This window comes from Cydia amplana, chromosome 24, assembly GCF_948474715.1.
Source record: "Cydia amplana chromosome 24, ilCydAmpl1.1, whole genome shotgun sequence".
NCBI classification, from domain to species: Eukaryota; Metazoa; Arthropoda; class Insecta; order Lepidoptera; family Tortricidae; genus Cydia; species Cydia amplana.
This window is the reverse complement of record NC_086092.1, coordinates 2,464,113-2,481,001: the sequence shown is the minus strand read 5'-3', so window position 1 is coordinate 2,481,001 and position 16,889 is coordinate 2,464,113. Positions and strand designations below refer to the sequence as shown.

The window sequence follows — 16,889 nt, the reverse complement described above, 5'->3', positions numbered from 1 at the left end:
CATGAATTTTTATGTTATACCTATACCTAATTTTATTTATTTTTAATATTATCTCAAATGTACACATACCTATGGATCGTTGTTGTCTGGAATAAATGATTTATATATTATATATATATAAACTTAATGATTTAAAGCAAACTTCACGACACTACATTTCCTGAACGAAGCCTAAATCGGAATGTCTAGCTAACTTCACGTTCTTTCAGATTCCTCTTCTAGACTTGAAACAACAAAATGTCAAAGAGAGGTTCGTGAAATTATACATTATCCATTTAAATCCCATTCTAAAGTGGTTAAATAAATTAGCAAGCATGTGAGGATCGTGTATAGTGCCGTAGCCGTTGTGAAACAATGTATATTTTTGCAATCCCGCCATTGCGCTAGTGTTTTGGTGAAACTTGGAAATACGTACTAAGTTATGATTTCTCTTGTTTTAAGGACGTGGTGGTTCCGCGGGAGCGAAGTTCCGCATCTCGCTGGGTCTCCCAGTAGGTGCCGTCATCAACTGCGCCGACAACACAGGTAAAATTGTTGTATATACGCAAAAAACAATTATAACCTCAAAACCTAGCACGTTCGGGGCTGATAACTGATGATGATTCTATACTAGAACACTTACAGTGTATTGATTTATGATGATATCTTCCTTGGCTGTGTCTGAAGTTATTCAGTCCCCGAATTAACAATTAATACTGATGATACTTGTATCAATTCATTAGAAACATGCAGCTACATTCAACTTCAACTTGGTTCAGTTGTGTAGAGTAATTAGAATGTCAAAACTTATCAAAATGTACCTAAAAATATGTAATTTCAGTCATATACTTATTTTAATCTACCAAAACAGTGTTAAATAAAGGCCGGACATGAAACAGGACTTGAATCTTCCAGGTGCCAAGAACCTGTATGTGATCGCCGTGCAGGGCATCAAGGGTCGCCTGAACAGGCTGCCGGCCGCCGGCTCCGGAGACATGATCGTCGCCACCGTCAAGAAGGGCAAACCTGAACTCAGGAAAAAGGTATGCCACTTTGAATTACTGTTTCGAGTGTTATAGAGTGAGGAATTTACGTTTCTTACTGTTATAAATCTACTTAATTCACAACAGTGCATTATTGCAAACCCAGTGTTCGTACTCAATTGTGTATTGTAAGGTCATTTCTATTGATAACACTATGTATAACACCTTAATACTAATTCTGCACTATATCTCTGTATGTAGGTGAAGGGTATTATTAGATTTTGATATGACAACTCTATGTCAAACTGGGTAACGTCATTTTGATATGGCAATACTATATTATTTTTTTAATAAGAGCCTGACAGATAATTGAGAGGGAGAATTGACGTTTCTGGCTGTAAAACATATACCTCGGTCGGTCCGAAGAGAGGCGTGAACGGCATCGTACGCGCAGCAGAAAACCCAGTCGAAAACGCGAGTACGAGAACCGAAGGAGTCGTAGTACCAGCCGTCGGCGCAGTTCGAAGCGTAGTCGACGTAGCCGTAGTTCCCATGCTAGAAGCCGCGGTCGTCATCATAGGAGCCATAGTGGAAGCTATAGCAGTGGTCGTGAGAGCGGCGGATGTGATCATCAGAGCGAACGAAGTTCTAGCCGCGTTGATCACAGCAGGCGGAATCCAGGGAGCCGCAACCATGCACACAACATGCCGGGTACTTCCAAGCAGAGTGGTGAGAATCAACCAGTTTTGACGTCTATTGAGAATACATTTCAAGGTACTGAACATCAGTTATTTCTTAGAGAATTAGTTAAAACATTAAAACATAACAGGCCAGAGGGTAATAAATTTCCTATGTTAGGCAATGTAATACCAGAATTTAACCCAATGGTTAAAGAGCAAACTGTACATATGTGGTTGAATAAGGTAGATGAGTGTGCAAAATTATATAACTGGGGAGATGATCAGATCATCCATTATGCATTACCCAAATTGTCTGGTGTTGCGAAGAGCTGGTATTTAGCTTTACCATCTATGTCATTCACATGGCCGGAATGGAAAACAAAATTGATTGAATCATTCCCTAGCGTTGATGATTATGCTGAACTGTTAACAGAAATGCTGAATAAGCGAGTTAAGTATAATGAATCTTTAGAGCTTTACTTTTATGCCAAATTAAATTTATTAAATCGTTGTGATATCCATGGAAAGCGAGCTGTAGATTGTATTTTGAGTGGAATTGATGATAGATCGGTTAGGTTAGGTGCTAAGGCCTTAAAATGTCAACAACCAGAACAAGTGTTGGAATATTTTCAATCTGCCAAACAATCACGGGATTCTGAAAAACAAAAATTTAATTCTGGTACTTGGACAAAACAACTCAAAACTTCAAATGCGGTAAGTGATAACTTAAAAAGTGTTTCAAATGCAGATCCAAAATCCCATTCAAAATCTATTGTGTGTTACAACTGTAAGGAACCAGGTCATTTTAGTTTTAAATGTACAAAAACCATTTTAAGGTGTAATATTTGTCATAGAATTGGGCATTTGTCTACAGACTGTCCAAAATTACTAGGAAATGACAAGGGTGAGAGTGTTCCTGAAAAAAATGTTCTGCGGGTTAATTTTGATAAACACTTTGAGGGTGATACTAACCGTGATAGCAAATATTTTAAAAATATAAAAATAAATAATTTCCTTACACATGGTTATATAGATATGGGCAGTGAAGGCACATTGTTAAGATATAGTGAGGCAGTTAGGATGGGAATAAATTGGAACACACATAGTCAACTTCCACTTTTGAAAGGAATAGGATCAAATGCCGTTGTGCCTTTAGGTCATGTGAGCGTTGAGATGGAGATAGATAATATAATTGAAACAGTAGATACATATATTGTTGATGATTGTGTCATTAAATATCCAGTATTAGTAGGTCATAGTTTTACAGAGAAACCTGGGATAACTATTACAAAAACTGACTATTCCCTTATTATTGAAAAAGGATTCCCGGTTAAATTACAGCTTATATTACTGGAAGACACAAACATTTTACCAAATAAAATGATGGTTATTCATGTAAGATCAGATACAGATTATTCAGGTTCGGTATATGTAAAAGGTTATTTGCGCGGGAAACCTAATGCTGAATTATATCTTTTGCCGGGTGAATATATTATTGAAAAAGGTCAATGTGGAATACTAGTACAAAATATCACTGACTTACCACTCACATTGCTAAAAGGGGAGCTGGTTACTCGCGTAACAACAACTAATTTCTTTCTAAATGTAAAATCACTCAACCTTGTAGATGATAATTGTACGGATTTAAATATAAGTGAACATCTCTGTGATGACGAAGTATCAAAATTGAAAACGGTTTTAAAGAAACACGAGACTTGCTTCTCAAATAACTTAAAAGATTTAGGTTTTACGAATGTAGTTCAGATGGAAATTGAATTGACAGACAAACAGCCAGTTGTATATCGTCCTTATAGATTGTCTTATCCCGAACGAGAGTTAGTGCGCACAATGGTACAGGAAATGATAGATGCTGACATAGTATGTGAATCAAATTCGTCTTACGCTAGTCCGATTTTATTGGTACAAAAGAAGACTGGCGAAAAGCGACTCTGTGTCGATTATAGGGCTTTGAATAGCAAAACGCGGAAGGAACATTACCCCCTTCCACTTATAGATGATCAGCTGGACAGGTTAGCTGGTAATTCTCTGTTTATTAGCCTTGATCTTGCCTCTGGATATTACCAGATTCCGATTGCGGAACCATCACAGGATCTGACTTCGTTTGTGACCCCGGACGGTCAGTATAAATATAAACGTATGCCTTTTGGATTAGCCAATGCGCCGTCCGTGTTTCAAAGGACGGTGAACAAGGTGCTTGCAAAAGTTAAATATGTTATCATCTATATGTATGATATACTAATTCCAGCACGTAATTTTGAAGAGGGCTTAATACGTTTAGATGAGGTATTGAATCTCATAAGTGAAGCAGGATTAACACTTAAATTAAAAAAATGTTACTTTTTCTATAAAGAATTGGATTTCTTGGGTTTTCACGTAAGTGGTGAAGGTATACGACCGGGTGCTCGAAAAACAATAGCTATTTCGAACTTCCCGACGCCAAAGAATGTTCATGATGTACGACGTTTTATTGGGTTAGCTAGTTTTTTTCGAAGGTTTGTAAAAAATTTTGCTTTGATTGCACATCCTTTAACTGATCTATTAAGAACTAAATTAGAATGGAAATGGTCAACCGATCATACAGAAGCTTTTAACGCGTTGAAACAGAAATTAGTAGAACGCCCTATCTTGGCGTTGTATGATCCTAAATTAGAAACAGAATTGCATTGTGATGCTTCTAAATTTGGCATTGCTGGCATTTTGATGCAACGTGGTTTGGATGGATTGTTGCGAGCCGTAGCGTATTACAGTCGAAAAACCACTACAGACGAACAAAAATTGCACTCATTTGATTTAGAAACACTTGCTGTAGTCGCTTCTCTAAACCGTTTTAGAGTGTACTTACTTGGCGTAAAATTTAAAATCGTAACTGACTGTAACGCGCTGCGGACTACACTTACCAAAAGAGATCTTATACCTCGTATATCTCGTTGGTGGGTACAGTTTCAGGAGTACGACTGTGAGATAGAGTACAGGCCAGGGTGTCGTATGGCACACGTAGACGCTCTCAGCCGTGGTCCTGTTGCTGACCCCACGAATGATTCACGACCTCATGTTATCGATGTTCTGAATATTGATGTTAAAGATTGGATAGCAACGGTACAAGATGACGATGATGAATTGAAACGTATTAAACACATTTTGCAAGACGAAGATACTAAATTGATAATAGATGTTCAAAAGAATTACCGGCTAAAGGGAAATTATGTATATCGAGTTTTAAAGGACGGGAGTCTAAGGTGGGTTGTGCCTCGTGGTGTTAGGTGGCAGGTTTTGCGCATGAATCATGATAATGTTGGGCATTTCGGTCTCGAAAAAACTTTAAGCCGATTGCGTAACACTTATTGGTTCGCGAAAATGCGGCGATTTACAAAAAAATATGTAGCCGCGTGTCTAGAGTGTGCTCACCATAAGGCTCCAGGCGGATGCAAGGAAGGGATGTTGCATCCGATTCCAAAGATCGAAAAGCCTTTTCACACAGTTCATGCTGACCATCTTGGTCCGTTCGTGCGCTCTAGGAGAGGCAATATGTATATACTTGTTATAGTTGATGCATTCACAAAGTATGTTGGTATTCGGGCTGTAAGAGACACAAAGACGAGTACTGCTATAAAAGTTTTTAAAGAACACTTTAGTTACTTCGGGCCTCCGTCTCGTTTGATAACAGACCGAGGGTCCTGTTTTACTAGTGCTAAATTTAAGGAATATATAAACGAAACAGGTATTAAGCACGTGCTAAATGCAGTTGCCTCACCGAGGGCGAACGGCCAAGTTGAACGATATAACCGTACAATACTGGACGCTTTAAGTACTTTATGTCATGGAAAAAACGATAACACTTGGGATGAATACGTAGGAGAAATCCAATTAGGAATGAATACTACCGTAAATAAAACGACAGGTAAGAGTCCATCGGAATTATTATTTGGCTGTAATTTTATAACTACATCAGAAAATAAGTTAAATGATGCAATAGATGAAATTTCTGAGCGAGTAACAGGTGATAACTTAATACAATTAAGAACGGAAGCTAAAGATAAAATAGATAAACAACAGGAATATTCTCAAAGAAAATTTAATAAACATAGGCGGGTAGGCAAGTCTTATAATATTGGCGATTTGGTTAGAGTAGAAAGGACTATTACAGATAAAGAACACATTGGTAAATCAAAAAAGTTGATCCCTAAGTTCCATGGGCCGTACCGGATTTTAAAAGTTTTACCGAATGATAGGTTTCTAATTGAAGATACACCTCTAACTAAAAAGGGAAACAGAAAATATGAAAATGTTGTAGCACTAGACAAGATTCACCCCTGGCTTAGTTTTAAAGATTATTCCAGTGATAGTAGTGATAAAAATGATAAAGGTAATTGTAACTCAAGTGAGACTGATTAATTAATATATTACTAGTAATGTTACAATGTTGAACATAGTTGATATGAAAAAGAATGAAAGATATAGCTGTTATATTGTACCTTGAGAATGTTTAGTGATTAGACTATATTCAGTGCAGAAATGAATGGTATTATGTAATTAATACTGCACATATGGCTATTTACTGTGATGAGACTAGTATAGTTGTTTTTATTGTTATTTAGTTTGTGAGCGATCAGTGCAGAACCGAATGGTGTTAAGCAATTAACATCGCACAGATGGTCGTAGATCACAACAATATTATGATGAGACTGGTAGTGTTCTTAATTGTTGTTATTTAGTTTGTGAGCGATCAGTGCAGAACCGAATGGTGTTAAGCAATTAACACCGCACAGATGATCGTAGATCACAACAGATTATGATGAGACTGGTAGTGTTATTATTGTTATTATTTAGTCTGCGAGCGATCAGTGCAGAACTGAATGGCGTTAAGCAATTAACACCGCACAGATGATCGTAGATCGCAACAGAGTTTAATGAGATTAGTAGTGATATTATTGTTGTTATTTAGATTGTAAGCGATCAGTGCAGAAACGAATGGTGTTAAGCAATTAACACCGCACAGATGGTCGTAGATCACAACAGACTGTTCACAAGTTCCTTTGTTTTGTTTGATTATTTAATGTGTTAATGTTACAATTTTAATGGAACTTGTTTTTCTCTTAAATTATATGGGGAGGGCCCCACTTTTAAAAAGGACGGCCGAGCTGTAAGGTCATTTCTATTGATAACACTATGTATAACACCTTAATACTAATTCTGCACTATATCTCTGTATGTAGGTGAAGGGTATTATTAGATTTTGATATGACAACTCTATGTCAAACTGGGTAACGTCATTTTGATATGGCAATACTATATTATTTTTTTAATAAGAGCCTGACAGATAATTGAGAGGGAGAATTGACGTTTCTGGCTGTAAAACATATACCTGTTGATTTCCTTATTATTTTCACTAATAATATACGAAAATATCTACTGGAAGTGAGTTTGATTCAAGACCAAGACAAGACCCTACAGTATGTGTTGAAACACATGTACGGCTGTAGAAAAAAATATTTTGATGGACTTTTTCTAAAATAAAAAGTGTTGATATCTTTATCAACACATTCAGTGCTGAAAATCGGGTATTTTATGATTTCGTTCCCAGGCCGGACGACCCGATAGTCGGGATTGTGGTACTACAGTTTTATATGACGATTTTTTTGTGGCCTGGTGCAGATGTCTTCTTTGGCTGGGTGGCAATGAATGTGTTAAGTTGTGCTATGTGACGTTGCAGCCATCAAAATGATAATTACTTTACTTCAGATACACAACGATTCAGATTTAGTGTTTCGGTTTTAGGAGTAGGGTAAGCACGCATTTCAGTGTCATTTTTGTCCTATCCCGCTTCTTTTCTGCAAGCCAAGAGGGCTTGTGGGCTGTATTGGGGAGCCTCCTACTCTTATAATACATGATTAGAAATGTATTTCTTGCTAGGAATGCGATAAAAACTTAAATTATTGTTTACTTTTTGGTATTCAAATTTTTTCATGTAAAATTAAGTGTTGTGATTGCAATGATGATATGCCAAAGGTTTCGCTAATTCACTGTCTGAACTGTTTTCAACAGTTTGATGATATGCCTTGGCTGACTGAGCAACATATAATATTGCTGTTTATTTAATTATTTGTGGAAACATAACGCCATAACGCCTCAATTTCGTAGGATCCTAGTGAGGGTTTCTGTGTGCACCCTAAGGATTTAATTTTCTGATCACACGTAATTCTGTAGCTTCTAAAACTAGGTACCATTTTTGTTGGATGATAAAAGTTAGCTCGCCGATGACACCATTTCCCTTGGCTTTCAGACTGTGCAAAGTTTGAAATTTTATGTGATCACCTATTTAAAATTTTCTGACTGAGTCCTGATCATATAGTAGATTATAGGGCTGCCATCCGTCCTGGTTTCCTCTGATTTGTCCTAGTTTGGAGGCCGTCTGGGGGGTTTTCAAAAAGTGGCCGGGGAATATCCGGACACTATGTGAGGAAACACCTTAAGAATTTAATTGTTTTTTAATAATATTCACACACAGTAGACACGTCCGGGGAAACAAAAGCGATTTACGCCAAATGTCTGGGTTTTTAACAAGCTTTTTATTAGGTCGACCTGTATGTAATTATGTAATGGAATCTAAGGTAACTAATTTAACCATCTTCCAAGGATCGTAGCGTCATGAAAATTGGCAGCTGTATGTAGTTCTGATGACAATACAATAATATGGTACTGTCGAACTGATCTGATGATGGAGACAGGAGGTGGCCATAGGAACTCTGTGATGAAACAACGCAACCTAATTGTGTTAGGGGTTTTTAGAATTGTCTCGATGAGTATTAGTTGTCTGTCGTAAGAAAAGTACAGTCAGCAATAAAAGCTTGTACCAAAAATTAAATTTTTGCCAAAAACTTCTGTCTGTCCATGTTCAGCGAATTTAGAGATGTCAGCCCTATTAAATTGCAACCTTTGTCTCCAGGTAATGCCGGCAGTGGTCATCCGGCAGCGGAAACCGTTCAGAAGGCGCGACGGGGTGTTCATATACTTCGAGGACAACGCGGGGGTGATAGTGAACAACAAGGGAGAGATGAAGGGCTCCGCCATCACTGGCCCCGTGGCTAAGGAGTGCGCTGATCTGTGGCCCCGTATAGCCTCCAACGCGAGCTCTATAGCTTGAGGTGGAATATATAGTTAAGAAAATGTTGTCTTTTATTTGTTGTATGTCCTAGTAAACCTTGTCTAAAACTTGTCCAAAAGCAGGATAATGCGGGTGGGTACTATATACCAAAGAGAATATGAAAGATATTACATTCTATTCTCTATGATATCCATACTAATATAAATGCGAAAGTGTGTCTGTCTGTTACCTCTTCACAGTTAAACCGATTTAGTTATTTGGAATGGAGATATGTAGTTTGAGTCCCGGATGGTCCCGGGGAAGGAATCACCCTTTAACCTTTTCCACGCCGTGTCAAACAAGCTGTCACTCGGACGCCACATAATTGAAATGTCAAAACTGAAGTTGAACTTTATGTATATACACGTAGGTCGATGTTGCTCTGTGGTCTGTGACCGATTAATCGGTCTTTGGCGTTGAACCTACGGTGCGGATATATCGGACATTGGCGTCCAAAAGGTTACGGGGGTGAATTATCCCAAAATACTATGGCAACGCTAAGAAGATGAATCCTGTACGTGGACATAATGGTATGTATTTCCTATAAGGTATTTGCTCTGCAGAGTGCGTGCCAGCTCCAACCCCATCCTGACTACTGTAGCGGACCGATACGACTCACCTATAATGCGGCATTTTGAGTGTGTCATAACCGCTACTAGGTGATATATTAAGTTATTGCTGTCTGTGTATGTGTATGTTGTAAATCGCTTTCTGTTTTTGTTCCACTAACACTAAGTTTTTAATCTTATTTGTTACTAACCATTATGGGCCATTGTTGTCTTTTAAATAAATAAATTGAATTGAATTAGGGAAAATAATACAAAAAAAATCGGTGTCTACGTTTATTTGGTATTCATCACAATAAAGAGGTACCTTCCATAATCTTTCGCACTAACATATTTGACTACATCACCCAACAACTACTCTTAAACTAAGATTGGAATTGTATTCAACGTCGCGGCCGCGCGGCCTTACCCACACTAGCGTCTCCCGAGCGTCGTTGTCTAGTCAACTGTATGTCTGCTGCCGACGCAACGTTGGCGCAACTTCGCAGCGACGCCATTTCGCATAGCGCTGACTAGACGCCGACGCTTAAGAGAAGCTAGTGAGGTCTCTTAGTGCTAGAACCCGTTTTAAACTACACTATACCTCGGGCACTATTTCTCGGATAGGGTGGTGTAAACAATTAAACATAGGGTAGACTTAGAGTAAAGTGGGTAGGGAGTATTCCGATTCAGGGTCCAAGATATAATGTAGTCTTAAAAACATGTTTAAAGCAGAAAAAATAATCGTGCCCTAAAAAAACAGAAGAGGGCGCTGTCAGAGCGACGGTTTAATCTATGCATGTCAACGCCACCTAGTGAACAACGGCACGTTTTTTTGGTCACACAATGTGTCGTTGAATGTCGAATTATAGCGACGTCGCTTATCGCCGAAATAAAGCATTCATCCCTTTCTCACACACACTAGAACGAGACGGACGCTTAATGCCGGCGATACACGTAGCGGTCTTGCTCACTTACCATACGATACAGTTAAGGGAACGATATGGAATAAGTCGAACGGTATCGTATGGTATGTTCAATTTGCCGTGATAGCACATACTGTGCTATCAAAATCGCTGCAGAGTTAGCTTGGTCTGACTCTAGCCATCTTTAGATTCCTTTTGAAACCCACTGGCTTTCGGGTAGCATGTATTTCAAATTTAAATCTAATATTTAAGGTATTTTTGTAATAAAGTTAAAGACCGTCCCGAGGAGCCAGTGGAATCCAATGGGTTAAAAATTCGTCACATCAAAACAGAAGCGGGTTTTTGCGTAAAATGTAGAATCATTCTTATAGCAAGTAAAAACTGGCAACACTCGTAGAAAATATATGTTTGTGCGTTGACAACATTTTACTTGTAAAACGGCAATTGTAAATTAGGTAAATATTGAATAAATTGGGGCAAATTTGAAATGTATAGATAAACGTTTGAGACGAACATACCAACGGCCACATCCAAGAACACAGCTTAAATATCGATGTTACGATATTTTCTTGGTAGACCTAGAATAAATGTGCCATTTTCAACCAAAAGGGAACTTATTGTCGGTTGTCAATAAGGCGATATTTCCGCATAGCTTCAATTTGAAATCAACCTTATCGGCAACCGACATTGTGGTACCTTTTGGTTGACAATGTCACAAATATGGTCTACTTTTCCTTAAAGTACTTTATGTTTTGGTGCCCTAATAACTATCTATTAGCAAATCGGTGGGACCTCCACTACACCACATAAAGACCTCAAGGTCCAACAACAAATGTTACCATACGTTAAATTCAGACATCATTTCTCAAAATTACCATTGGCAATTAAATAGTGGTAATTTTGAGAATTGGTCATTCTAGGATGTGGTCATTAAGGTGATTAAGGTTTAAAAACTATCTCGAATCATTTCTGCGTCAAGTATTTAAATATAGTACAATATCATTAGTAAATCATACAAAAAACTATTAAAAAATTAGACCACGCGGCCGCGCCATCGTAAACAATTCCATCCTACATTTAATTTAAAATTATCTAACGGCTGAGCGGACATTCCATTGCACAAAAAACAATTAAAAAAATAAATTACGTTTTTTATCCATAATCATTCCATTTACATTTTTTTTAAACAAACATTCGACTTAAACAAAAAGGTTAACACGAACGCATCCTCACGCAACCATTTTTAAAAAGATAGGCGAGAATTAATACTATTCGAGCGCGCTTGAACGCTCCCGTTTCAATGTTGCCATTGTAAATCTTGTTAACCTTTTGGCGTTTTGTTTCTGCGTGTTGGCATTAAGCTTAGAATCGCCGGGTCTGGTTCAGGACCATCTGACGCACGCTGAACGTGGACAGACCTAGACCGAAGGCGGCCAGGGCGAGCGCGGATCTAGACATCATCTTCTCACGGTTCGCTGGCTGGAAAGAAGAGAAAATTGAGTTTAGTAATGTGGAATAGACAACAATATATACTTTGGCACGCGACGTTGTCAGTAGAAAAAGGCGGCAAATTAAAAAAGTGGGCGCGAAGAGTTGACTTCCCATAGAAAATTCGAATTTCGCGCCTTTTTCTACTGAAAAATTAGGTGTGTTTTAGTATAAGTACTATAAAAACTGGTACAGTCTTTGTCTTCTCTTAGTTCAGGCCCTGAAATAACAGCGAAAGCCAAAGCCGACATTACTTTATCTCACAGTGGCATAGCGTGAACTCTAGCCGTGGGCGAAGTCGCATCTGTGAGGCCCTTTTCTTTTAATATGCCCGAAGAGGCCTCGCGTGAGGCCCTTTCGGGCGCGAGGCCGTGGGCGGAGCCCACCTGCCCCACTTCGGCCACGCTCAGCTCTTGTGGATACATGGCATACGCCAAGGCTGTACATACACACTTAATAAATCTTTGTAGTAGTAAAAGCTAGTACTAGGTACTGACAACGTATTTAAAACAAGGCCGCCTCGGCCTATTCATCATTTCATGTCTGTCACTACGCACGAAATATGTTTAGGTCTGCCAGGTGTTATATAACCGATTTGGCAAAAACACACATTCCATTTCTACGGCATAGCAATGTGTGAAGTATGATATTATGGACAGAGGTTTATTCAAGTCGTTAACCACATCACGCAACGTTGAACGCGTTGAAAAATAAATTACAACAAACGCAACAATTATATAGGTAGCGATGATATTTAAATTCTTTTGGTTTGATAAGTAATAGTTACAATTTTTTAAAGAATTTTTCAATAAGAAGACATGTCAAGACTGTTTATAAACCATTTATACCATTTTTGTAATGCTACAAAAACGAGGTACTTCCCAAGTAAGCGTTTACATCCGCGGGCGCAACATGGTTCCATTTTTATCGCCTGTCACTATGCCCGTCACTTTCGCACTTACATACTTGTTAGAACGTGACAGGTATGGTGACAAGCTATAAAAACTACCGGCTACCGCCGCAACGGTCGCCAAACACCACAAAAGATCATGTGATCTGCATATTCCCACATTCCCAGTCACCTCTAAACCCTCTCGTCGGCGCATCAAGTAAGTTTAGCGAATGTTGGCAACTCGTCCGGCGCCTGTATTTATAAACCGAGCACATGATCAGCCACATGACTGCGGGGAGTTCGACAAACATTCCAATGTTCATACATTGACGGAACAATGCATCGTACATTGTGTTGTTGTGTTGGATGGTGGCTCCCACAGAACATATTAAAGAGGTTAGAATGGCTATCGCGCGCAGTTAGTATCGGAACCGGTGTCGCCGCTCGTTCCTCTCCACATTTCTCGCGCAACGGTAGTAAAAACTTGTGTGCCTGGTGAATGGATACGCCTCCTTTAGACCGATTTGATGTCTGGCTTCTTAATCTGAACGTTATTGTGGCGCAAAAGCATGTTTACGTTTTTCGGTCAGCGCGGGCGAGTACTAGCATGCGAGCGTTTGCTCATAACCGGCGGCGACACGTACCCTGCTCGCATCGCCATTCTACTTGTTCTGTGGTGGCTCCGTAGCGTATCATAGTCATCTCTCTCTATTACTGGACTAGTGCGTAAGTGATAGTTGCGTTTCGTTCGCTACGGAGACGTAGATAGTCTACACACCCAGGGGCCTTTTTTTTTGACGGATTGGGAATGCATTTACGCACGGTGTGTGGGACTCGCCGCTCCTTATCTCTCTTAAGGGGGGGAGAGGATAAGGACCGTTATATCATAATTTCTGTTGGAATTTCAGATGGAAAGGACCTTATCGCACTTGAAGTACCCTTCTGTGGAAAGACACATTTTACTCAACGTAATTCGATATCGACCTATCAGACAATAAGTGCTAATTGTTTCAAGGAGACAATTCATTTAATTAATTACATTATCTTATAAAGATAACACCGGTTATCTTAGTCGGTGAAGGACTTTGGAGCATAAAATGACCGAGCGAGCGCGAAGTGAAGCGTCTCCCTTTCAGCTTCAGGCAAAAATGCTTTCGAAAGTCCGACTGTGTTCCTTTGCAGTCGTATTTTTTAGCGAATCTCGTTAAATTTTTTGATTACCTACCACAAAAGGCCGTATTTAAATTACGTACCGGACGTTGCACCCAAAGGTTGTCAGGAAGAATCGCTTTTTAGCGATAAGGCCGCCTGTTGTTTACCTCTGCTTGTGTTTCTGTTTTCTTTTGTATTGTTTTCTTTTATTGAGGTGTGCAATAAAGATGCAATACATTCGTACCTAATACCTAGTGTCAGATCGAAACATGGTTTTTATGATAAAACAACAATCTGGCTTGAAATAACAATCAATTCCTTCCTACCAAACCTTTGTCTAAATCAGGGATGTTGCAGATGCCGATTTTTTGACATCCGCGGATGCGAATGCGGATTTTTAAAGGCTCACATCCGCGGATGCGGATGTCAAGATAGGTACATAAAAAACCGGCCAAGTGCGAGTCGGACTCGCGCACGGAGGGTTCCGCACCATCAACAAAAAATAGAGCAAAAAAATCGTGTTTGTTGTATGGGAGACCCCTTAAATATTTATTTCATTTTATTTTTAGTATTTGTTGTTATAGCGGCAACAGGGATACATCATTTGTGAAAATTTCAACTGTCTAGCTATCGCGGTTCATGAGATACAGCCTGGTGACAGACGGACGGACGGACAGCGAAGTCTTAGTAATAGGGTCCCGTTTTTTACCCTTTGGGTACGGAACCCTAAAAAACGTCAAATATAACATTTTAGTAATTTTTATTAAAAAAAACCGGCCAAGTGCGAGTCGGACTCGCGTTCCAAGGGTTCCGTACATTAAGTCCCACTCACGCTTGACTGCTCATTTCTAATCTAATAGGTTTTTTGGCTAATGACTAAATTACCTAGCAGTCTAGCACTTACGCCGATGCTAAGACGTTCCTGTACTTACCCACCTGTTCCACATCCGCATCCGCATTAAACTCCGCACCGATTTTATGCGGATGCGGATGTTGAAAATAATGCGGAAGTTCCGCGGTTGCGGATGCGGATATTTGCAACATCCCTGGTCTAAATCTCTCCCTAAAAGTTCTTAGTTCTCTCGTCATATTGATTAAGTATTGTAAACATCTCGAATTGCGATTATAATGCGGTACATTTTTTAGCGCGCCTCCTAATATATCAATGAAGCTTATCTTATCAATATAAATTATACACATACAGTATATTATATAGACGTAAGGAACTAATGTAGGTATGTAAACAATAGATTACATCCGAGCTTTGTGTTCTCTTAGTATGTTGTCTTACTGTGAAATAAGTCCTACAATCTATGCTGTTTTAATATTTACTGTGACAGATAAAGGTAGGTTAACCTGACAGTAGGTTTACTAAGTTTTAAGGGGCCCACTGATTAACAGTCCGCCGGACGGTATCGGCCTGTCAGTTGTTCGGAACTGTCAACTTTTTATTCTAACTGACAGGCCGATACCGTCCGGCGGACTGTTAATCAGTGGGCCCCTTTACGTAAAATACAAGGAACACAATTGATGGATGGAAAGATTGGAAAGGATGCATTTTGCAAATATGTACCTATTGGAAATTAAAAAAATAAAATATTAGCGACTGATATACAGGAAGGCCCAAAAATACGTTGGCAATTTTTTTAAAGCGGCATATTGTTGATAATTTTTACAAGCTTTTGTTTATCATAAGCATAGAGAAAAAAATACATAGAGTGCTCACTCCATACATCAGTTCAGACTATTAATTTCAGTGTCTACATCTAGCATCGAGTAGCGGAACTATCAGTACCTACTGCTACTTGACAATAGCTGTAGCACCGACCGGAAAGTCTTATCTCAACAGCATAAGACTTTCCGGTCGGTGCTACATCTATTGTCAAGTAGCAGTACTGATAGTTCCGCTACTCGATGCTAATAGTCTTTTTGGTACTAAAACTGATGTATGGAGTGAGCACTCTATGTATTTTTTTCTCTATGTCATAAGTCAATTGCGTCGGACTTTAAAAATGTCGTAGAATTAATTTACAAATTAGATTAGATGTAAGTAAGTAGTGGTGTATACATAATTCTGACGCAGAAGCCCGTATGACTCTCACGCCTATGTAATGTGGAGACAGGTCACATCGATAGCCTCTAGCAAAGTTATATGCCTTTGATAAGGTTGCTAGGTATTAAATAATTACAGGTTTTGACGCAATTCAACGTACAGTCAGCAGCAGAAGTTGCTAAGCGGGCGTGGTGTTCAAAATGATCTTGACGCGACTTTATGTTAAGAGAATAAGAGCGCGTCAAGGTAATTTTGAACACCTCGCCCGCTTAGCAACTTCTGCTGCTGGCTGTACCATCGCCCACACTGTTAACTGACAGTTCGTAAAACTTATTACAAAAGGCAGGCAGGTTTTTTTTTTATAAGGAGTTAAGAGTGTTGCGGTTTGCATACAGACTCAGCTGACAATTTGTAAACATTATTGTAAAAATGTAAAGATATAAGATCCACGTCTATGTTCAGGTAAAGAGTGTTGCTATTAGTAGGGTATATTCCGGTAATTTAGTATGTCGGATAGTTCCGCAAAACAGATGAAAATCACCCTTCCCTAAGCTACTTACTATATTATTTGTCGGTAGAGTTGGCAACACAAATTCAAAGGAAAGGCATCTATATACGCTATCTATAGCTCTCCACTTCATTATGTAAATAAAACGCAATAAAATGTATTAACGTTCAAAAGCCGTCAAATTCCCAGGTTATCAGATAAAGAAATCTGTGATATAAAGCACTTTATCAAGTCTGCGAAGTTACTAGGGGGTGTTATCAAATTTTACATAATCTAGCAACTCCGCTCTGCTTTGGGTTCAAGTACCTTAATTTAAGTCAATAACCTATAGTAGTTTATGCAACAGTGATATAATAAGGGTTCTTAAAATTCAAGGGTCGAAGTTACAAAACGAGACGTAGTCGAGTTTTGTAAAAAAAGACCCGAGAATTTTAAGAACCAATTATGAGCTGTTGCATACATTACTTTTTCTATGACAGCTGCAGCAAAAAAAAAAAAAAAAAAAGAGTTATTATTAAAAA

At 38.8% G+C, this 16,889-nt stretch overlaps 1 protein-coding gene across 1 annotated transcript; it reads left to right on the top strand.

The window, feature by feature from the left end:
* Positions 1-131: 131 nt before the first annotated feature.
* LOC134659164 (large ribosomal subunit protein uL14) lies at positions 132-8,827 on the top strand. Its single transcript, XM_063514793.1, has 4 exons — positions 132-250; positions 442-525; positions 895-1,022; positions 8,607-8,827. Exons 1-4 carry the CDS (start codon positions 238-240, stop codon positions 8,802-8,804), a joined length of 423 nt encoding a protein of 140 aa, XP_063370863.1. The 5' UTR covers positions 132-237; the 3' UTR covers positions 8,805-8,827.
* The last annotated feature ends 8,062 nt before the right edge of the window (positions 8,828-16,889 follow it).

Excerpts from the sequence above, each read along its gene's own strand:
- LOC134659164 (XM_063514793.1), top strand. Across the intron at positions 526-894 it reads CAACTGCGCCGACAACACAG|GTGCCAAGAACCTGTATGTG; the intron begins GTAAAATTGTTG and ends TGAATCTTCCAG. Across the intron at positions 1,023-8,606 it reads AACCTGAACTCAGGAAAAAG|GTAATGCCGGCAGTGGTCAT; the intron begins GTATGCCACTTT and ends CTTTGTCTCCAG.